Source organism: Chaetodon auriga, chromosome 6, assembly GCF_051107435.1.
Source record: "Chaetodon auriga isolate fChaAug3 chromosome 6, fChaAug3.hap1, whole genome shotgun sequence".
In the NCBI taxonomy this organism is placed as follows: domain Eukaryota; kingdom Metazoa; phylum Chordata; class Actinopteri; order Chaetodontiformes; family Chaetodontidae; genus Chaetodon; species Chaetodon auriga.
Window position 1 is genome coordinate 8,565,082 of NC_135079.1, and position 22,689 is coordinate 8,587,770.

The 22,689-nt window shown below is 43.8% G+C and overlaps 1 protein-coding gene across 2 annotated transcripts; it reads right to left on the reverse strand.

Moving 5' to 3' along the window:
• Window positions 1–1,069: 1,069 nt before the first annotated feature.
• LOC143322519 (calcium-independent phospholipase A2-gamma-like) lies at window positions 1,070–22,312 on the reverse strand. Of its 2 annotated transcripts, none has more exons than XM_076733761.1 (10): window positions 22,150–22,312; window positions 20,548–21,676; window positions 19,234–19,383; window positions 18,014–18,165; window positions 17,593–17,687; window positions 16,418–16,589; window positions 15,791–15,848; window positions 15,237–15,431; window positions 5,973–6,168; window positions 1,070–2,776 (listed from the first exon to the last, which is right to left on the reverse strand). In XM_076733761.1, the coding sequence occupies exons 2-10, from the start codon at window positions 21,481–21,483 to the stop codon at window positions 2,499–2,501; spliced, it is 2,232 nt and encodes a 743-aa protein (XP_076589876.1). In that variant the 5' UTR covers window positions 21,484–21,676; window positions 22,150–22,312; the 3' UTR covers window positions 1,070–2,498. The 2 variants fall into 2 exon arrangements, with proteins under 2 accessions (XP_076589876.1, XP_076589875.1); XM_076733760.1 differs by having other exon boundaries at window positions 20,548–21,863.
• Between the last annotated feature and the right edge of the window lie 377 nt (window positions 22,313–22,689).

Sequence of the window (22,689 nt, forward strand, 5' to 3'; positions counted from 1 at the left end):
TAGTGTGCATATGTTTCTGTGCCTTTGTAAGCTCACTGCAGAGCAGAGTGTTGACCATATATTCATTTAAAGAACTGCACCTTGATAAAACTAAGACGAGATTCAGGCTTTTCATCAGGCTATGATGGTGTTATTCACAGTTCTCTGGTATTCCCGCATGCAAATCCAAATAGCTGCATGAGCCAGCTCAGGATCCTTAAAACGTGTTTCTTTTGTTTTTTTTCTCAGTGAACAATCAACAGACATCATCAGATAACAGGGTTCGGTGTATGATCGTGAGTGTGCCACACACTGCGAAATTTTCTTCTTCTTCAATGTCAGAAATTTAACCTGCAAAACCAAGGACAAGCACTTTATCACAAACTGCATTTAGGCCTCCTGAATCATTTCATTTCTGTTATTGTTCTAAAAATAAAGCGGATACTCTTAATCCCTTATTTTCTCTGTAAAGCTGTTCAATTCCAGATAAAACAATATATGTGCACGGCCTGCATGCTGTGCTGCTTCCTTGTCAGACCACCGTTGATGGTGTTTGTTGTGTCCTCTGCCGTCTGTGGCCATCGCTGTGTTTTCATGCGTGTAAGCAGTTGGTGGAGAGCTGTGTTGGTGCATGGTGTTTATGCCGGAGGGAAATGCGATCCATCACTGGCCGGGGCTGTTACCCAGGTGCCTGAGCACAGTCTTGCACAGTCATCCCATCTCACCTTCCTCTCTTTTATGACAGGCAGCTCAGGGATTGGCCTTCAAATTACCTTGCCCTGAAAAATCGAGCCTTACCGTTGCACACTTTGAAAAACCAGCATATGTGTGAGTTAGAAGGAAAGTGTCCACCGGCAAATCTCGATGTGCCGGCAATCGTAATTTTATAAATTAGAATTTGCAAGCATGTAGGAAATTGAACCAAGAAGGTGAAGGTGTATATCAGTCCAGATCTCTGTCGGAATAATTAAGCAGTTGTGAGTACAAGTTACCGACTTAATATCCGCGCGTCTTCACTTCCTGCGCCGATCAACAGCAGCTTTCCCGAGATCACAATCACCTAATCTCCATATAATTAGGAGGCAAGAAGCAGAGGTGATGGGTTTTAATTACATACACTCTCAAACAGTCTTTACACAGGACCGGCAGGAGAACAGTGGAATTATATTAATCTGTGTAATATCTGTGTCCATTATACCTCAGGTCTGGGAGTGACCGACACATTGCTGCATCAGTGTTACAGTACGTGATCAGGTTAGGCATGGCAACGAATGTGTGCAGTGCATTTTTTTTTAGCCGTACATGTCATCAAGATCATTTTCAGCCGAGACAAATCAATACGCAGAAATCTGTTTGAAACCAGTCCTTCAGCTAAAAGCAGCATGATTTTTACAAGCTTTACAGTGCAGCAGAGTGAGTGAAACACAGCACTTGCAAGGTAGAAAGGGTGAAAGAGGCTTTTGAGAAGAGGCATCAAAGGGAAAGAGGGCACACTGAAGACAGAGCAAAAAAATGTGTGCAGCCTGTGGGGAATCCATAAAATCAAACAATCAAGCACACAGTGATAAAAGCCTTTGAAACAAGTGAACTTAAAATACTCTGAGGCCAAAAGAACACACGTCCTGAAGTTAGATCCTTCTGACAGCGAGGCCGCATTTGGAAACATATATTTATCTACGATTCATACTTCATTGTTAATATGAATCATTATCTGTATTTTAGAATGAAACATTGGGGGTAAGTCTTTGCAACTTACACTTTTTATACTAGATATTGACCTGTCTTTATGTGTAAAATCTTTAATATAACATGCATTTATGTACATACAACATATACAATACTGTAATGCTTGAGGTGGGCCCCCACGTACCAACGTCACTATCATCAGCATATGATTAAACAGTTGAAGAGTAGCTGCACTGTTAAATGTGCAAATTTTAGTCTTTACACCTTGAGAAACTGACCTTGTTTGGGTCATTAAATAAGAAAATAAGGATTCAAATTTTTCCTAGAATTTTGTTACATTACTGTTTTACAGTATTACAGGCTTGGTTTAACAAAAACTGCATCTCAAAAACACAAATCCCATCCACGTGGTTTTCTGTGAACAGTCAAACACAGGTTTGTCAGGAGATGCTGCTTAAAAAGTGCCCACTCAGTAGAAATTTACAGTATTTAGTTTTTTTTTAAAACCAACAATTTGCCATTTTAGGAAATCTGCTCATTTGCTTTCTTGCTCAAAGTTAGAAGAGAAGATTCATAACACTTTTACATCTGTATGGTAAAAATGTAGCTGGAGCCAGCAACAGGTTAGCTTAGCTTAGCAGACGCAGGTGTGAGGTATGAGTGAGGTGGAAGGTAGTGTTTGGCATGTTGGATACACTGCCGATGTTCTTGGGGGCTGAATGTCAAGTCAACAACTATGACGCCAACAACTAAGCATGGTAACATGACTTATTCTAGGCAATTTAGAATAAGGGAAGAGTTTCCATGTGAGGTACAGGTGGCTTGTGTTGGATCTAGAGCTTAGAGGAGCGGAAGGACAGACCGTTATACATGTCAGCCCTGAGCCTGGCCCACTCAGCCATCCTCTGGACGGAGCTTTTCTCTCGAGTGAGGATGCGCGTGACCTTCTTCAGCTTCTCCTCGTTCCTCTCCAGGTAACGGATGCCCTCAGCCTGCAGCAGGTTGAGCTTCTCCTGCCGGTTCTCGTCCATGGCGATGTCTTCGCTCATGTAGGGGTTGAAGCGGAAGTAAGTGTCAGGAGGGAGGAAGGCGTCAAGCATGGCGTGAACCTCTGGAGGGAGGAGGAGAGGTGAGCGTGAGGCCGCACAGAAAAACCAAACATGCCATTTTACATCCAGACTAAACATACAATTAACTTCCTAATAGTACCAGTATGTACAAACATTCAGATGTTGTGCTAAGCGAGAGAAGGGTGTGCAACGCCAGAGCTCGCCTGTCAGCGCAGTGACAGCTTGGTACAGCGTAAGCGCTCAGGGCTGAGAGTGTGAGGTAATACAGAGTGAAAATGTCTGGCCTGTCTGTCATACTTGTTTTCAAATGCTCCGTCTGAGAGGTTTAAAATCAACAACATACAAATGCATACAAACAGGCAGCGGGTAGCAATAACAGAGTAAATATGCCTGAAGGATCCCAAAAGGTGACGGCGGTTGTTTCTGTTCCCACAGTGATTCAGCAGCGCAGGAGTCCAGACATGGATTCTATTAAAACTACCTGCTTTTGAGACTGTGGGCCAAAACTCTCCAAGGAGTAATTTATCAAAAAGGTTATTTGGAGACTTTTATTGACTTTTATTTCTTGTATTTTTACAACCAGTCAATGTACTGTATTACATTATCGCATTGTGAAAAGTTATACACTGAAGGGAAAGAGTGAGATAAGCGCAACGACAAGCTTCACTCGCTGAGTAGATATGTGGTTAATTTTAGAGATTAAATATGTTTTGTTTTTTTTTACCCATTATGATTCACTCCATATTCCAACATTTAGTCCTGTCAGTCCCAGACAGTTTGTTCCTGCTCCTATCAGCGACCAGCGTGAAGCTCCAGACTTATCAGCACAGCAAGTTTGGTGCCAACTGCTGAAAACTTTGATTTCCTCTCTCAGCAGAAAAGATTACCATGTGGGCTCTGGGATGTTGTTAAAAAAAGAATCAAACAGTCTCTCATTCATTCTCTGCAGCTGGATAAAATCTTTATATAACAAATTTGAGTCTTTCATCTTTAATAGCTAGCTTCTAGTTGGAAAATCAGTTAACACAGTGACTAGACAAGTCATCTTCAGAGTACTGGCTTCTTTTCTCTTTAAACAGCTTTGCCAGGAAGCGGAAACAAAATCATCACACAAAGGCTCCAGAATTATTGTACATCAGGGAAAAGCTATTGCACATTTAAAACCAGACTGTGGCGAACCCATAACTGAGTTAACAGCATTTATGAGTCTGCGCCACAAACCTGTGCTGTGGTTCATAGTACATCTATGGGTTCACCAAGATGACTGCCACAGACTTTGAATACAGGCCAGCATTATAAGACACTCTTAGAATCCAAACATGTAAGCAAGTAGGCTAAAGTTTAAGCATTTTTGCACCATAAACCATATAAAACAGAATATGGTAATAATAATACCAAACAAAAGTGTTCAAACACAGTCACAGAGAGAGGTTGTGAGTGCACAGCTGGCTCATGGGATCTCAGCAGAGATGTGACTGGATCACTTATCTAGGGTCAGTTTTCCAGCACATTATCGACATAGTTACTCTATAATGAATTAGCATGCTGGTTTCAAATCAGCTTCGTAACATTTCGCTATTTTCTTTTGGTGGCTGCACAATGCTAACAACTGCGCAGCAATGAAAACATCCAAGACTAGCCTACTGCAAACGCTACAAAGCAACTACGTAAGCAGTAAGCCTGCATCAGATGATATTTTGCTTGCCTGTGGTAGAGACATCAAAATGTCTACATATGCGGATGTAAACTGCAGCTCCACCTGATGGAGAACCTAATTAGTGGCCCGCAAAACATAACTGAGTGAGTTTGTGAGTGAGCACGAGCCAGTTCCATCAGGAGCTCTGTTTACTTCTAAAAGCCCATTAGATCAGCCTTATCTGTCCACAACAACAAACCGAGGCTCCACTGATACACCTAAGACAAAGTAGGAGGCTTGTGAGCGCTGCGACGGGAGGGAAGCTTTTGAAAAAGAGAAAATCTGCGATAAACACTCTTGCTAATCTCCTGTTTCTAAATAACAAAGCCTGTTGGAGAGCTGGGGAGAGCTTAATCCCAGATACAGGAGGAACAAGTGCAGGGAAGCATCTAGGTCAAACGCTGCACCGCGGCAGCAGCAACAGGGAGGGGACCGAGCCAAATTTAGGCACAGCAGAGGTGCCCATGTCCAGAGGTGATAAGGAGACGGAAGAGGTTGCCACTACAGAGAGCAACAATGGGACGTATCCGGAACAAAGTCAACCCGCAGTGCAGTATTTTCTACGCTGGTGACATCAAAACCTAATTCCTTCCCACAGAAATGACACAGAAGCAGAAGGTATAATTCATTCAAGTCTTTGTACAGTGTGTATTAACTTTATCTTCAAGTGCAGGTGAAATAACAAAACAGGGAAGTCAATCAACATTGCACACAATTCCAGTGCAACATTAGGCTGAATACATCATTTTCCATCCTTCAATAAACTGTCTGGCTTATTCCTCTTTCATCTTTTGATCAGAGTTTGTCTTTGTCGATGCAGCTCGTCTGCGTTTTGCATGTGATGTCATGACTTCTGGGACCGTTTGGCTGAGATATCCTGACTTTTATTTTCTAGTCTGGGTCAAGGTCCAGAAGTGGATCGATCCTGCGCTTCCCATAATGCAGTGGTTCTCAAACTTTTCCTGGCAAGCCTCCCTGCAGATGCCAAAAACATTCATTCACAATGACAGGAGGAGCAACTTCTAAGAAAGCATATGAGTTGAATTTAATGAAATAAAGGTCAGCTCAATAGCATCAGCAAACTCTTCTTTATTGATTTTCTCGACATAATTCATATTCATTCAAATTTGTTTCACTTGATATTTTTCCCCTGGTCATCTGCGAGCCCCTGCAGTGGTTCAATGCCCCACCAGAGGGGTCCGCCCCACAGTTTGAGAACCACTGCCATAACATAACCAATAAGACTTTTGATTAGACCCCCTGCTTGGTAAACTCTCACCTTTCAAACTCCAGAACTCCAGTTTGTAACAGAGGCTTTCTATGATAAATGTGTAGCCTTCAACAGAAACGCTGAGCACATCTTCAGGGTAATCTTCCCAGACTTTAGGAAGCTCCCTTCAGAGCAACAGAAGACAAATTAAGCCGTTTTTCAAGAGGTGTTCACGTTATTTTGTCTACCCACCGTGGAGCTACTTCAAAAAGACACACTCTGTCTAAATGCCATGATTCACCTCACACGTGTTGCAGTGACCGTCACTTACCCTCAGTGTCTGTGGCGCTGCTGATGACATTGCTGAGTTTGGTTTTGAGGCTCGTGTAGGTGGTGCTGTTCCTGCCATGAGTTTCAAAGCGGCCCGTACCGAGTGAGACCACACACTCCAGGGGCGTGTTGGGCCACAAACACTTGCACTCATGGATGGCAAGTGCCGTGGGGTTGTTAATCAGCAGACCTCCATCCTGTGCGCGAACAGAAGGAGTGCCATGTTAGAGACTCCATTTACAGGCCATGAATGCTTTCTTATGCCAAGACCACAGTCAGCGAAACCAATTAATTGGCATTTGAAATCTCAAAACCTTTCATGGATTTTAACAGTCAATAGATGAAATTTTTGAAGAACAACTGACGAAACAAAAAGAACAGATCAATGTGCAGTTACAGAGCTGCTTGTAAGTCCACAAAGCAGTTGTCTTTTCCCCCTTTTCCTCTCCCTCACAGTTTCAGTCAGACTGGCTTTGATATCGAACAGCCACCCAGGAGTGCTTTTGCTCTGGATCCATAGTCTACCCAAGGCAACGGGGGAGTAACTGGAGAGGCTGTGGGGATTGTTGAATAGGCATGAGGCTGAGGGGCCGCGGGGCTGCGGGCTGGCAGCAGGATCAAACGCACAGGGGCCAGTCCTCATTAAAGAGGCCAGGCTGGGGGGTGGGAGCCGTGGGGCCCCAAGTGTCGAGGGACACACTAGGGGGAAGAGTGCTTGCCTATGTGACTGTGTGCATGTTTGATGGAAAGCTCATGCCTGCTTTGAGTCAATGCATATAATAATGCGGGTATGTGCTTCTGACAGCGTATGTCACATGGATTCACACACATTAAGCCTCAGAGAGCAGAGGGGAGGGAACAGCCATCTTCCCAGCTCACTTCAGCAGCGCTGCAGTCTAACGACAATTGTGCACAGATCTGTGGGAGCAGACAGTGTGATGGGAAATATGAGGGCTGCTACCAAGGCAAAGGTTTGCTAATCATCCAGGGAGCTGGACTGAGAAATTGTACTATCAATTCAAAGACCAGGAAAATAGAAATGCAGAGGGACTTGTAGTTAGACTGGGGGCACTGCATCAATAATGGCTCCCATGATAGCCAACGCTTCATGAATGACTTGCTGTGGCTTTTAATACAGCAGCTCTATGTGAAAACTTTGTGTAACATTGAGAAATGACAGAAAATCCTTTGGGCTGTCTGTGCCAAAATTTCATGAAAATCCATCCAATATCTGTTGAGACAGTTCTCTAACTGACAAAAATATAAATCTCATGGTGGCACAACTGAGGAAGTCAGGGATCAACAAAATGACTGGGGCTCATCCTCTGGGAACCATGAATGTCTGGACAAAATAGTCTGAACCGAAGAGGTGGATCTACATTGCGTGGATCTATGTTGCTAGTGTGGCTAAAAATGAGGAAATATCAAAAAATTACAAAGGCAAATGTCTCCAGCTCCTCTGAGTACCACTGAAAGAGGAACTTTCTTTGATTTAAAAGAAGTAATCTGTTATGATAATACACTGTATGAATCATTTAAAACCTTATAGCTAGTTATTAAGAGAATTCCCTGTGAGAGCCAGAGCCTAAGAGAGCACCGCTCTCACTGGCTGAGATGGAGGTCACAAAAAGAGGGTTTCACTCTGCCACAAAGCATGGAGGAACTGCTGAGGCAGCCATTTGTCCAAAGCACGTCATTATGCACCAGTAGGGTTTCTGGCAAACCAAGAAATAAATCGCAGAAAAGGGAGAAATGCCTGGATTGGAGTCGCTCCTAATGGAGACTTAGAGGGACTTGCGCTGTCGTGAGCACCAGACGAGCCCAGCTGGAAACAACACAACTAAGCAGTTTTTGTATCACTCGTACCACTGTGAGAGGCTCCATTTTCTGGACTCAGTGGCAATTATGGCAACAGTCTGGGTCCAGTCATGGGTTCTTTGTGCTCATAGCTGGGGGCAAGTTTCACAGGCACAGTGTCCGGCCTCGCACACAGAGCCAAGGCATGTAACACTGGAAGCCAAGAGCACAAGGCTCCTGTGAGCTGGGAGTTGAATGCTATAACTTGTCTCCATTTCAGTGCACCTGCTTGGGCAATTCGGAGCTGGTCAGCATAGTTGAGGCTTTTAAGGAAAGTCTGGTTTTCTGTCAGTGGGGACGCTTTGTGATGCCACCAGAAGGCGGGTAGGTATTCTTTGTGTGTGGCATTCAGAGCTTTTTTAAGAATCAATATTTAGCATCCGTCCTCCTTCCACAACTGTCATGAACAAACAAGTTTTCTTGAGGAAGATGGCACCAGGCTAAACCCAGACTGAGAACGGTTTGGTAGATGATGAAGCTTCAGTAGAGGAGCTGGGGCTCTTTAAAACCTCGTTTCAGTGAGATATCCATACTTGGCCCACTGCCACATTCTCATAAGGGTTTCCTGAGGCCAGGGCATATTTGAAGAGTTAAGTTAGAAACAATGATCTACTTTGGATGAACTGCAAATGAGCTTTGCATACGAAACGGCCAAACTTAAGTTGTCTGTCAAACACGCAGCATGATGCAAAGCAAAGGTCACTTCCATTTGCGAGGATTTGGAGCTGTAATGCCGCTCAGACCTACGATTACTGTGGAAAAAACGTGCCACGTGTCGACGGATAAATGTCCTCAGAGGGTACACCCCGTCAGTCATCACCATCTGACGGAAGTTTAACCCCAGAGTCTGAACGGAAGCTGAATTTTGAAATGGCGAGTCTGAAATCTGCCTTCCTGAAAGGCTTAATGCCTTCCTTCGACACCGTTTCTTGATTCCGTTAGAGCCGTTTGTTGATACTCCAGAGGATCGCAGCTTCCTTGGCCTCGCCTTTGCCCTTCAGGGTCTAGTGGCTGATTCGCAGATCAGCTCCTTATTTTCCTGCAGCTTGAATACAGCATGTTTTCAACTAATTAGGGCTCCCACACCTATGGGAAGATGTTTCACTCCTTCAGATATCCAATTAAACTGAAATATAGCTTTAAAAAGAACCTTACAGGGTATTCTGAAACGAAACTACTGAGATGATACGAGCCGCGATAAATAAACAAAATTAAGACATGCATGATTTACGGGTCCCTTGCATTGCTGTTTGAAATTCCTCCGCTGTCATTAAGTTCTGGGAGCTTATCTTCATTGTGCCAGTTTAGGCAGTCTTAGAGGGGGAGAGCTGATTTGAATAGGAAAGAGGTGCTATCGTCAGGATCAGTAAAAGTCATTTCACGCCCCAGTGTATGTCAGCTCCCATTAGCTGGGACAGCAAACTTCATCCTCTTCATTCAGCCCGTGCGTCTCTCTATCTCGCTCTCTAACCAGTGGGTAAGCTTCAATGCTGTCTTGTGCGGGGGTCATTATGAGCGGCCACAACACAGACGAGGACAGAGCGCTTGCTTAAATCTAAATGAGGTGAGCCTTCGACATACATGCGGTGCAGCATTCACATCACAGTCCCAACGAGCAGCTGTAGTCATTACAGTTTCTTCTTTGGCCTTTTTGACAGGTCTGGACTGAGGGGCACTGAGCTCTGTTGTGATTTATTATGGAGGCTCTGCCGCTGAGGCTCCCTTCTCTCAAATGATTAATTAGGGAAGCGTTACATAAGCCATGGACGTCTGATTAAGCCTGTCACAATAACCAGACTGTTTTCCAGAGATGATCATTCTATCGATAAAGAACATAAAAGCTGCTATTAAGAAAAAAAAACCCTCTCTCAATACTTTTAAATCAATCAATTGCACATGAAAGCAGGCTCTCTCAGTCGCTCTCTGTGTAATCAGAAAAATAAATCTGCTCATTGAGTCAGATTAATCGTCTAAATGGAATCCAGTCTGCACAAAGGCCACCACTGTCAGGATGTGAGGATGAGAATGACAACAGTGTTAGTGTGTTGAGTGACACTCTTAAGTGCCGGCCAGAGGTCTCCATGCCATATTATGTGATTACACCGACCAGCTCTCCTCTTTGCCTTTTTTTGCTTTATAGGCCCCGAAGGTCACATTGAGGTTCAAGTCATCTTCCCAGGCTGTCAATAGAGGAGGGACCCATCTGTGCGAGTGCCAGCTTTGCCTCAGGCAGGCAGAGAAATTGAGATCTACTGTGCACAGTTACCTTTTCTCACACATTGTGTGAATACATGACCACACATGTGCAGCCAGTATTGAAACAATGAATCATCCCTGCTGGCTGTAGTCATTCAGATTAAACTGTGACAATTCCTGCAGTGATATAAATGGGTGCAGAACCCCCTTGCTCATATTTACTCAGTCTAGATTCCTGTAGGCTTTATGTACATATCTGACAGCTTCATATTAGGAAGCATAATTTTACTGTCTGTCATAATAAGTCACCTACTGGGTAATTTAAAGCTAATTTCCCTGCTGCACATGAGAGGTCATTGAACACACACACGCTTGCATTTCAATACATTGCAATGGAAGGTTTGAAGCTGTGATTTGTTTCCAGAAATCTCATCTGGAGCCACTGCAGTGAGAAGCCTGCTACGTGTGGTGCAGCACTGCGAGAAGGCAAGGGGGTTGGAGACAGAGGAAGATGCAGAAAAGCTTTCACACCAGCAGTCAGTCAACATAATCAGTGCACTGGCCTAATCCCTAAACAAGCGTGCCAGTGCAATCAAGTGCCAGTGCATGTGTGTAGAACAGAACAAAAAGGGCAGTCAGTGGAGGAAACAAGAGGTAAAGTGACAATGTGAGAATCCATTTGTGCACGTTAATACTCAAGGGACAAGGGTCCTGAATCCGGGAGGAGGGAGCTGTCTGCAGCAGGGCTCGCAAGTCTGAGCTCCAACAGCCTCCAGGCCCAGCTCTTAGGGCTTAACACAGGAGGAGAGGGCTGGGGCGAGGAAGAGGAAGAGGAAGAGGCTAAAAGCTCAGGTTTATACTCCCTGTCGCTTCTCTGAATCCACAACCTCTCCTCTCCTCCGGTCTGACTCATCTGAGAAGCACTGCGGTGCTGAGCATGTAATTTATGACCAATAACTTCACCTCCAGTGGCCTTTAACAGGAAATGAAAGAGAAGAGAAGCAGGTGGTCCAAAAGGTGAACCGCACTTTTGGAATGGCGCTTAATTATGTGAGACCCTGTGTCTCTTTCGCCTCTTTCCTCACACAGAATCAAGCAGTCTGAGTTCTTTGGCCAAAGCTGACACATTTAATGGCCTCTGGGAGTCATTTCTGACTCGTTCCTGTTGTCATTCATTAGCTACAAAAAGTATGGGAGCGCTGATGTGACCTACTCCATTTCAGACTGTGTGAAGTCTTTCCTGCTGCCATGTTGGGGCTCTCAAAGAGCTCGCACTGGGGGTGGTGGTACACCGATCCCATCCCTCCCCATCGAACGCTGGCAGGGGTGGGCACAAAACACGCTCCCATTCCTCCCTATAGCCTCAGGAGACGCCATGGCAACTAGGCGGAGAGAATCGGGCCCTCCTCGCCATTCTACGCATGCCCTGGCATCCATTGTGAGACGTCTGAAGTCTTCTCCTTCTGTGTTCTTTACAGCAGTGATAACTGAGAGAGCTTTAATGTGGAACCTCCCTCCCTTCATCTTCTCCTTTTTTTGGCTCTTTTCCCCCTTGTTGCTCCTCACTAACGCATCCTCTCCATGACTATGGTAGCAAGTGCGAGGCTTTGATAAAAACATGGCTGCTCTGCTTCAAAGGTCTTGCTCCAAGTTAGAATTTCCCCTGTGTTACCAGCCTGAATCTGGCTCTGTCAGACTTCCACTCCAGTCCGCACAATCACAATCACGTCGAGCAATCACGACTTTCTTGAAACGAAGCTTGAGAATTGCGGCGTTCGCTCAGCACATGGCACGGCGACTCTCCTGCGCTCACCGGACAAAAGGATGATTGTTTGGGGCCTGAATTAAGTGGAAAACTCTGTGGGCGTTTGTGGAAAAGAGCGAGATGACTCTCCCTCCAGGGAATCCTGACGTCACGCAGACGGCATGTTATGCTCACGGCTGGTTTCAGTGGCTCAAGCAGACGGCAAATAAAGCCATCAAGCTGGGTGGCATTTTGGAGCTGGCTGGGTTCACATGGAAACGTATCATAAATGCTGTCCTTTGGCTTTGTCTTAGATTGCACTGTCCATTCAAAACTCATGAAAATTATACTTCAAGTATTTTCATCCTGGTTTAAATCAGTTCTCCCAAATAATTGCTTTCTTATAAGTCAAACACAAACATAAATTACATTACATTACATACAATGGGTGCTTCTGGAAGAATTCCATCTTCAGCCACAGCTGGCAATTAAAGAAGCTGTACTTTAACTCCTGACTTAAACACAGAAATTGTCTTTCAGGAAGCACAAACATGGTGTCCTCTACAACCTCCTTTCACCTCTTCTGGTATGTTTGCATTAGCATGAAACAGAAAACTGAACTTTTTACAATATGTACATGTTTACAGCCTAATGTCAACGTTCTGATGTTCAAAACTCTGTGGTTTGGAACAGCAAAACACAGCAAAACAAATACAAACAAGAATAACTCCAGTCATGGTGAACACAGGTGAACCAAATATAAAAAGGGATAGAACGTGGAACAAATGAGCAAAGGCTCAAATCACCAAGGAATTGCCAGTCAAGGCAAAACACCTCCTTAAAATATTCTCTAAAGACTTATCAGCCTGAGAAAAACATGAGCAGGGCAAACAAAGCATTTGTTACTAAACCAGGACTCAGGCTCTCTCTGCCATTTCATTCAGTTTTTCATTATGTTAACTGAAATGAAATGAAAATAAAGTGCAAATGTAACTGATTTCACTTTAAACGTGTTAAATATATTAAACTAGTGACGGTGTCTCATCTTCGCACAGTGTGGGGTTTCCTGCTGGCGGCTAACAGAGTTTGGAAAAGCAGTTCCATAATGAGATTGTCTGTCTTTTCATTCTAACGAGGCAGACGTAGCAGTTGTGTGTGATGAAGGAAGCGCGGCATTGGGCTAATTTATGCATCTCAGAGTAGGGTGAGACCTGCTAGACGGTAAGCTGGGGAAATCTTCCACCACAGGTGGGGTTTCATCAGCTAGTCTCTTTCATTCTCCCCCCCTGAACTTCCCCATTCACCTACACAAGTAACACAGCTTCCAATTAAGAGTGTGGGAGCGTGCCGACACGGGATATTGCCTTTGATCCAAACACATGCTCATTCACATGTGTGAGTTCGTCTTTTCGACCACATCTGTGTCTGAATGTCAATTGAAGAGATATTGACATCTGGATGCGACAGGTCAAACACAGGCTACATCAACTGAATACTCAAGCAGAGGTGGAGCACAATGACTTGCATTTGTGTTTTCCTGGGTGCTTTTTATCTCTGCTTTGTAAAAATTCACATTTACGTGTTTTTCTGCTCACATGGTTTCTTTTTTCTTCGTTGCTCTTTACTGACTAAGCCCCGACTGAAAAGGTGAAGGCAAACAGAGAAGCCGTATGCATTGATCAGTAAAACACAGAGTGGAGTGGCGGGTTGTTATGTTACTGATGGCTAATGCATACCTGTTTAGAGGAGATGGATGTAAGTGTGTCTCACTGCGACTCTACCCCTCACTCTCCTGTCAAAATGCAACTGACTGGAAATAAACACCGACAGGATGGAAATGCAGTTCCTCCCTCTCACTTGCTGCGCAGAGGATTTTTCTCATTAGGCTTCTCGAAATCCTTTAAAATCTCCACCGTCAACACCGACTGCACAAGGCATTTAAATCCACAATAAGCCCTGTGTTACTGTAGCAGAGGACTGCAGTTAAATTTCCACTCGGTGTGTAAATATATGGTGTGAATGTGAAGCTGGGTGTGAAAGAGAGCATCAGTACAAAATAGACCTTAACACGAACACTCAACATAAAGTATCACAATATTTATGCGGCTAAGCGAAGGTCTTTGAGCAGTGTACAGTGAGGGAGACTGAGAACTTGTTTGTTCATTCTTTTCATGCATCAAGGCCAAACTGTTTGGAGTATCACAATTTAATAGAATAGAATAGAATAGAATAGAATAGAATAAAATTGTAAGGGAAAAATACCAATGCTTTCACCAGTTCTTACCAACATGATACAATAGTCCCTAAATTACTAAGGTATATTAATTGGACTCATGTTGACTCATGGTTCAAGATTTCCGAGTCAATAAAGTGACCCACCTTTGGGTACAGTAGGGCCCCATGAATCTCGACAATTCAATAGGAAAAGACATTAAAAATTGAATAAATATCAATCAATTTGATGTAACACAACACTGCACTACTATCCAACTAACAGATCTTCTGCAGGGCAGCGTCCATTCGCAGCTCGAACACACCGGCTGAGTGGGTCTGACTAATCTCGCATTCAGGCAACACTCGTCCTTGTTTGCAAAGCTTGATCAGACACGGACGTAGCTTTTTCATTTTTTCCCAACAGAATATCTGACTCTGTGCATACAGTCAGTCAATCAGTAATCAATGAACGCACAGCTTGAATCTGCACTTCTGAGCTTTTTGAAGTGATGAGCTCTTGCTTGCGTACTGCCTCTCTCTCTCTCTCTCAGACGACCTCGTTGACACGATTGTGTGTGTGTGTGTGTGTGTGTGTGTGTGCCTGTGTGTGCGTGTGTGTGTGTGTGTATTTGTGAGAGACACCAACAAATAGTAGCATAATTTTTTCTCTGTTCATTCGGCTAAGGTACCATGAATAACTGCTTAGAATGGTAGGATCCACGTTGTGCCAATTTTCATATTTTTTTTTTGATTCTGCCTTGATTATCCTTGATTCAGCCTTTGTTGTCTGCAACTTAGAAATCACAGGGCCCAAATTACCATGATCATGAAAAGCAATGCAGAGATACAGCTTTTGTTTAGTATAAAAATGGCGTTAAATAAGCATGTGAAGACACCCCCCCACACGTGGTACTAGTGCAACTGACCCTAAAATGTGTGCATGCAATGTTTTGGATTGACCTCTCATGGTGTGTTGATCGCTGACCCATAAAGGTCTACAGGACAACGTTAAGTATTTGTTATGTTCCGTAACACATGTTCTCTTTGTCTGTAATGGTGGTATTATACAGGAATTTAAGCTTATGCAACAGTTGCGCTCCTAACAATCATCCTCGATAAAAGCATCAGCTAAAGACTTAAAGTCCACTGCCACGAGTCCGATCACTTTCCCTCTTCTGTATCCAACACTGATTTAATCATCATGACCGCTGCCACTCTTTCCACTGCCCTGTTACAGCCGTGTGTGTGACTGACCTGGTGGAGATCATCTCCCAAAGTGAACTCTTGGAAATATCCAGGGGCTGCTGACGTAGCACGGATGGCCTGCCAGAGCTGGTGCTGGCAGCCCCCTAGATAGGGAGAGCGCACCCCGGGCAGCAGGTTGTAGTTCCTGAACACATAGGCCTTCAGAGGAGTGCCCCGGTTCACTATGGTGCTCACCGCTGCCACCTGCAGGCAACGGCAGTGGCATACAACGTGACTTTTCTTTTTTAGCATGAGGCAGCATTTTACAATCAAAAAGATCTAAAATGCGGGCATAACATCTGGACTGACATTCTGACAGATTCATTCAATATCATCTCCGTTCTGTGAGCCTCAGAGGAGTCTGCTGACATATGAAACCCAATCTTTACCCTCACTGTCCCACATGACTATTGAGTATTTCCCTTCTACTTGTCATGCAGAGGTATGTAGGACAGAGATAGAGAAAGGAGCTTCCTCTGTGATACCCTGCTGAACAAGGTGAGGCAAAGGCTCATTGGTCAGTGCCAGAGCAGGAATGAGTCAGACCATCTTCTAAGGCTCACCTTGGGGCATTCGGGGTTTCTTGAAGTCTCTACCAGGAGGTGAGAGCCCATTTTCTCTCTGCGGAAGGGAAGATAGGATGATGTTATTTTCTGGTTTAGTGAATTTTGGATAGCAGTGTGACTTGATACAGATTTCTTTCTGCAAGCTTCACAAAATCCCCCTGCGCATCAGTTAATGGAGCTTGAAATCATTCTGTGATCGGCTTAATTATATTTAAAAGGACCTTTCTACTGTTCTGGAGGTTTTTAGGCCATTTACAACAATCTATGTGGACTTTATCTGACTGCTTATAATGCATGTGGTTTTTATCCTTTATATGAATAAAATTCTAATAAGTAACTCTGTCTGCTTCTGTGGCTATCAAAGACACATTATTGTTGAAATGCACGATTTAAAAAGCATTATCATACAATGTTAACGTAACTTTGACAAAAACAAAGAGCAGATGAGACATTTACTTTCATAATGTCAAGAAAATTTAGAAAAAGGAGAGAATCAAAGAAAGAAAAGGACATAAAAAAAATAAAAGGCTTTTCAACAGTTTCACCACTGTCACAGCATTTTAACATGGCTGCACATTAACAAAGCACAACCAGCACTCCGCCATCACTGACAAAGGTACCGACCTGAGGATGTTCTCCCAGGCCTCGCTGTCATAGAAAGCATGGCTCCAGCCCATCTTCACGGTGCCAACAATGACGTTCTGCTTGAAGACATCTGAACCCAACTTCCGGTAAAGATCATCACACTCGTTCAGTGGGATTTGGAACACACCCAGCAAGAACCCGACGATAGCACCTGAACGAAAACCACACGTGAACAGTCAAAGAGGGGAAATGGCTGAGAGGTGCTGGTAAATGAACCATTACAAGCATATCTTTGTAAACAGGAAGCACAAGAGCTTCAGTCACTCCTTTGGGAATGCAACATGGTAATCTTGGTAATAAACGAGCAAACGTTGTTCTGTTACTCTCAAGGTGTGGCATTGATGCGAGGTTAATTGCCTGAAGGATTATCTGTTAAGAGTGACATCGGAAAGGCATGGGATTAACATGGCTGTCACACTATAGGCAGATACTTTTCAGCTCCTTTATCTCCATGATTAAGGATCTCTGAGAGGATTTCCAAGCCACAACAGTGCTATGAGGGCAGAGACGGGGCACACCTGAATAATGTGAATGATCAAAGTAGCCAGATGTGGCCCAGATGGGGTTTATATGTGCGGACATCATTCAGTCTAGCAGGCGGATTACATTATGCTTTGACAAAATTGACTAAGTGTGAAAATAAAGTACCTCCAACTGTTGGAGATTAAGACTGAGAGAACTGATAGGAAGTGGGAACAAACAGAAACTTCTGGTGGTGATTAAAGACCAATGTGCTCTGCAATTAAAATGCAGTTTCTTAATCTGCTGTGAAGTGAAACCAACAAAGTGGCAGATGGAGAAGACTGCCTGAGGATGGTCCACAGCACCCCCTGGTGGTGCTTTTGCATTAAGGGAAACATATGAATCGACCTCTTCCAAGCAATTTCTGAAACAAAATGAAGCTTCATAATTTTATAAAAAACATAATTCTATAAATAATTCACGAATTTGGAGGATTTGAAAGAGTTTTGCTGGGGCCTAAGCAGCAGGGCTGACCTTAGAGTGGTGGTGTTGGTGAAAATTGAGGTCAAAACAAGTAGAGCAACAATTAGGTCAGAGTGTGATCAGTGCTGCCAGTCCAGCCTGCAACACTATTCCCTCATAAACCAGACACATACACACGCATGCAGAGGCAGGGCAGGAGGACAACGCACCTGTGCTCACACCACAGATATAATCAAACAGTTTGTAAATGGGCTTGCCGGTCAGGACCTCCAGCTTGTGTAACGTCTGAAGTGCAAGAATTCCCCTGAAAGCACAAAGTCAGACACAGACATCCACACAGAGCCATAAATTAATACGATGACAGCCGCAGCACGCAAATTAGCCACAGAGTGACAGCTGATTGACTTTTCAAATAGAATAACAAAGACAAATGGGAAATAAATCCCTTTCCATTTAACTGAATGTTTCCCAAGAATACATTTACTTGACTGATTGAAACTGCTAATAGAGGCAGTGAATTGCTTTTCAAAAAATGGCCTTGGCTGCAGTGAATGCCATTTAGTTCCACTTGGAAAAGAGTCAACATCAGTGACTCTTATCTTAAAATAAAAAGAAGAACTGAACTTGTACCTTAATCCTCCTCCATCTATGGAAAGGATCCGGATGCCCCGGCCTTTAACAGGTGTGTGGTAACCCACCAGAGCGAGGGCTTCTCTAACTGCTGCCCTCAGGCCGGGGTCACTGGCCTGTTTCAGACGCAGCAGGCAAGGGATAACCTTCTCCTAAGGAACATGAAAAAACACACTGTGGCAGTCAGAATACATCTGACACCTGCTGTAGCCTCTGTCCCTGTATTTGTTTACACCATCAGTCATACTGCATCGCTCCTATTCTGCTGCTTGTTTTCTTTCAGCATGCAGTTACCCACACAAAGGCACAAACAATCAATGCTTCCTAAACGAGACATTGATCCCACTGTCTCTCACCAATTGATTGAAAATTGACAAGTTTTGCCAGTTTGCAAGTCATTGTTTAATCAGAATGAGCTCAGCAAAGCGAACAAGGTGAGATCGTCTGCTGTGAAAGATGAATGCATATCAAACCTGCACCGAAATGAAGGCAGATCAAGTCTGGTGTTTTAAGGCTAACCACACCTTTAAGACCTTGGACGATGGGTAAACAAAACATGACACCTTAAAGCTACTATAGACTGAATTAGCAACTCCCTCTGGAGATTTCTGTATGTGTATATGACTTCCAACCAAACTGTCATGATGTAAATTGACTGACTGCTGGGATGTTTGTGAGGAGTCACTCACAGCACAACAACAACATCAAGACCAAATTCAGGTCAGTCAGTCACCACAGTGGTCTCCTTCATTTCTGTTTGCAAAGCTTTCAAATATTCCTCCTCCAACAAAATGTTGAGCTGAGCACTATTCTTGATTTTTTATTTTTTATTTTTTATAGATGATTAACTTTCCTCACGCTCATAAAAAGTGGCCTTGGTTTGAAATAGGTTAGCACTGAATATGTTCCACCATCACAGATAACACTGAGACATAAATAAATGCTGCAGTATGCAGTCTGCATGTAGTTGCCGGGCTCTTGACATTTTGCTTGGCATGGGAAAATTCCCAAACACAAGCAGAGGGTGATTATGTACATGATTTGCACGCAACAGCTGTTTAACAGTCCATGACCGATATAACACATCATGTACGCATAGAAATAATGCTGCTGTGAACACTGCTATAGGTGCTTTTGATATGTTAAGATGCATCAGACACGTTCCATTACATTTTGCATTACGTAAGAAAAAACAAAGCTAGTCTGCTCAAAATTCTCACCTTGACAGCAACACCGCTCGTCTCGGGAAACTCCAGGAGGTGGTAGCTGAGGTCCTCCACCCTGTTGATGTAGACCCTTACATCTGATGCCCTGTGGAGACCCTGTACCAGAGCCCGAGTTCGATTGTCCACACTCACCTTGGCAATGATCTAGGAGGAAAAAAATGTGCAACCTGTCAACTAAACATTAGCTGGCATTGTCATTGTTTCATTTCTTTCTCTTGTGTCCTCCTAGATCAGGGTGAGAGACAGTAAGTGAGAAACACATTATACAACACTAACCTACAGTAAATAGGGCTGACAGTAAGCTGATGACAAACAAAGCTCACTTTACCTACATGGGCCAGACTCCAGAAGTGAACTTTGAATAACTCAAAGGTGGAACAATGCCATTAAACATTCTGAAATGCTACTGTGTACCTCTGTATGTAATGTTTTTTTTCATAACAGCTATCAATGTATGCATCCTCTAAAAGTAAACTGAGCTATCTGTATGTCACATCAATCTACTGTACATCATCAGCCAAAGGACATTCGTCATGCGGTGTTCCTGCTATCTGCTAACTCATGCAGAACATCTTGTTCTGTTTAGAATGACTCAATCCAACCTTGGGACTGAATAAAATGTCAGCTGTGTTTATATCTCCACATAACATAACATAAAAGCCTGGCTTGGCCTATAAAGCCCACACCTTCTGTTGCCTCTAACCTCAGAGATCAATAAAAAAATCAACAAAAAGGCTCAAAGTTATGATCAGCACTGAACAACACTGAGGTGCAGTGAGTCATTTTGCAAGATAATGGCTTATGTTTCCCAAACATACAGAAGAAAACTACAACCCTGACTCCAGAAAGGTTGGGACGCTATGTGACAATTTGCTGATCCTTTTTGACAAATACTCAATTAAAACAGTACAAAGATAATATATTTAATGTTTAAGCTCATCAGCTTCATTGATTTTTGTAAATATCTGCTTATTCCGAATTTGATGCAGCAACACGTTTCAAACGAGTTGGGACAGGAGCAACTAAAGACTGGGAAAGATGTGCAATGCTTCAAAAACACCTGTTTGGAACATTCCACAGGTAAACAGGTTGATTGGTAACAGGTGATAGTATCATGATTGGGAATGAAAGGGGGGAAAGTGTTGTCAGTAAGTTAATATACAAATGATTGCATTCTGTTTTTATTTAGCTTCACAATGTTTTCTGAATCAGGGCTGTAAAAACACAACAAAACATGTGCTGATTGTGATTTTATTATCCCAACATAAGGTACATCTAAAAATAAAACCTTACTTTTTGTAGACTTACCTTCTCCCTTTGAAGCAGAAGTTTCTTGGCTTTCTCCTCAGCAGCTTTCTGCTCTTTACTAACTGTGGCCTCAGTTGGTTTGACTAGTGCATCCACAGACTTCTTCTCCACCACGGCAGCACGTTTGGACTCCGCTGTCCTGAACTTGGGCACGAGGGGAGCAATGTAATTTCCCACGAAGGCTTGTACAGTGGGAGCTGAGTAGGACAGGTAGTGTCCTAAACCCTTCTTAGAGGAAGGTGGGGTAACTGGAGCAGGAGAGTCTGTTTTGGCAGACACTGGCATGAGGTCACTAGTTTTTTGACCCTGAGAGGGAGCAGAGGAACAGTCAACATTGTTCACTTTCTTGTCCTGAGTCTTTGTGCTGCTGCCAAAGTATGAATTGATATGATGGGCTAGGTAGTTGTAAGTTTCATCCAGGTTGACGGAAAAGGTGCTGGGATGGAAAAGTGCTGTGGTTTGTTTGGAAGTTGTGCTCTTGCTCCCGGTATCACTCAGTGAAGGTTTAAGCTCCTCTTGCTTCCTGGCACAACTGGCTTTGACAGCTGGAACAACGCGTTTTAGCCTTTTCTCCTTGAGTTCACCCACAGTCACAACTGTGGCAGTGACAGGCGCCTGGGAAGAATTGTGAGGATAGGTGGAGGTAGTGGCACTTGCATCAAGCGTAGCAGCCGAAGTAGGAACAGGACTGGCAGAGGGCGAGTCACATATGGGTTTGGGTGGAGTAGACATAGAAGGGGTAGCAGCATTACTGGGAGTGGAAGTAGGTGTGACTGCACTCTCATTAGCTTTTGCCGTTGATTCAACACTAGCCTCAGCCCGTTTCCCAGCCTTTAAAGCATTTGGCTTAAGTCTGGCTATTTTGGAGAGAAGTTCTGTATGTGTGCCGCTCACAGCTTTAGAAACTGTGTCCAGAGTGTTCCTGACCCGCGACATGTGTTGGCTCAGACCAGCAGCCCACCGTGAGGCTGAAGCGTTCAAATACAGGGTGCTGGTGTGGAGACCGAGCCTTTGCCGAAACTGATTAGCTTTAATAAGCCATCCCTTCCGCCTTGTGATCCTCAGGTGGTGGATGTGCTTCCAGCTGAGAAAGCCAACCTTGTGGTGACAAGACTGTCGTACATGAACCCTGCAGTGAGAGGTACCAGACAAGGGAAGTGATGCTGCTGACTTGCAAACATGTGATTGCCACAAATGAAATGCTCTGCTTCCTTTCACCCAGGTATTTGGAGCCCATCTATGACTCATTCTTTCAGGTCACAGGGGTTTGAGCCATTCATAGCAATGTTAAGTCTATGCTGTCCCTTTTCATTAGCCTGGTGATGAAAAACAGAGAAAATAATGGATACATGAAAGCAAGGAAACAGTGAGAAAGACAATGGTTTAAGTGACGTGGAAAAAATAATGTTAACTGCTCCTAAATCTGGCATTGTTTACTTTTCTTCTGAAGGAAAACCCCTTTGCTAAATGATCCTGAGAGGACAACAACATAGCTAACTTCTACCGAGAGTCACGTTCCAACATCAGCAACTAGCCGTTAGCTCCACAGCTAGCTAACTCCCCAGCATTCATAAAGGCCACACAAAATATAATAAAGCATACCAGTCATTTTATGCCGTCGTGTTACGAAAGCCGGGAATCCTTTAACATTCTCATTAAGTTGCCATCCTTCCTTAACGTTAACAAGAAGGTACAACAACGTACGATAATAAATACGGTCATTCGACCTGACACTGCTTTCCAGAATGACGTGAGGACGTCACTCAAAAGAAAAACAATGGTCACGTGACGTTCTATGGGCTTTGTAAGTGGCTGTCTGGCTGTCGACCCCTTAAATCGAGTCTGTTGATTGGTTGATGAAATTCTCCCCACCGTTAACCGCGGCAGAGGATCAACTTTTAGTCATGACCAGCGTACACCGCAAACGCTCCTGGGTACGCGGACTCGACACCCGGTATTAGAAATGGGTCCCCACTCCTGTACGGGAACCGCACATACGCAAATGGAGCACTCGGCAGACACTTGGAAATAAGATGACTAATCTTTTTACGAAATGTTTGAATCATACAATAACTAAAATATAAATACAAAAAAATATATGAAGTTTAAAATACGCCTACAACTCTATAAGATCACAATATG

Coding starts and splice junctions, on each gene's coding strand:
- LOC143322519 (XM_076733760.1), bottom strand. CDS start 21,795: ATGAGTCATAGATGGGCTCCAAATACCTGGGTGAAAGGAAGCAGAGCA. Junction 19,384..20,547: donor TTCTGCTTCAAAGGGAGAAG/GTAAGTCTACAA, acceptor TTTTCCTCCTAG/ATCATTGCCAAGGTGAGTGT. Junction 15,849..16,417: donor GCCTGGGAGAACATCCTCAG/GTCGGTACCTTT, acceptor TCCCTTCCGCAG/AGAGAAAATGGGCTCTCACC.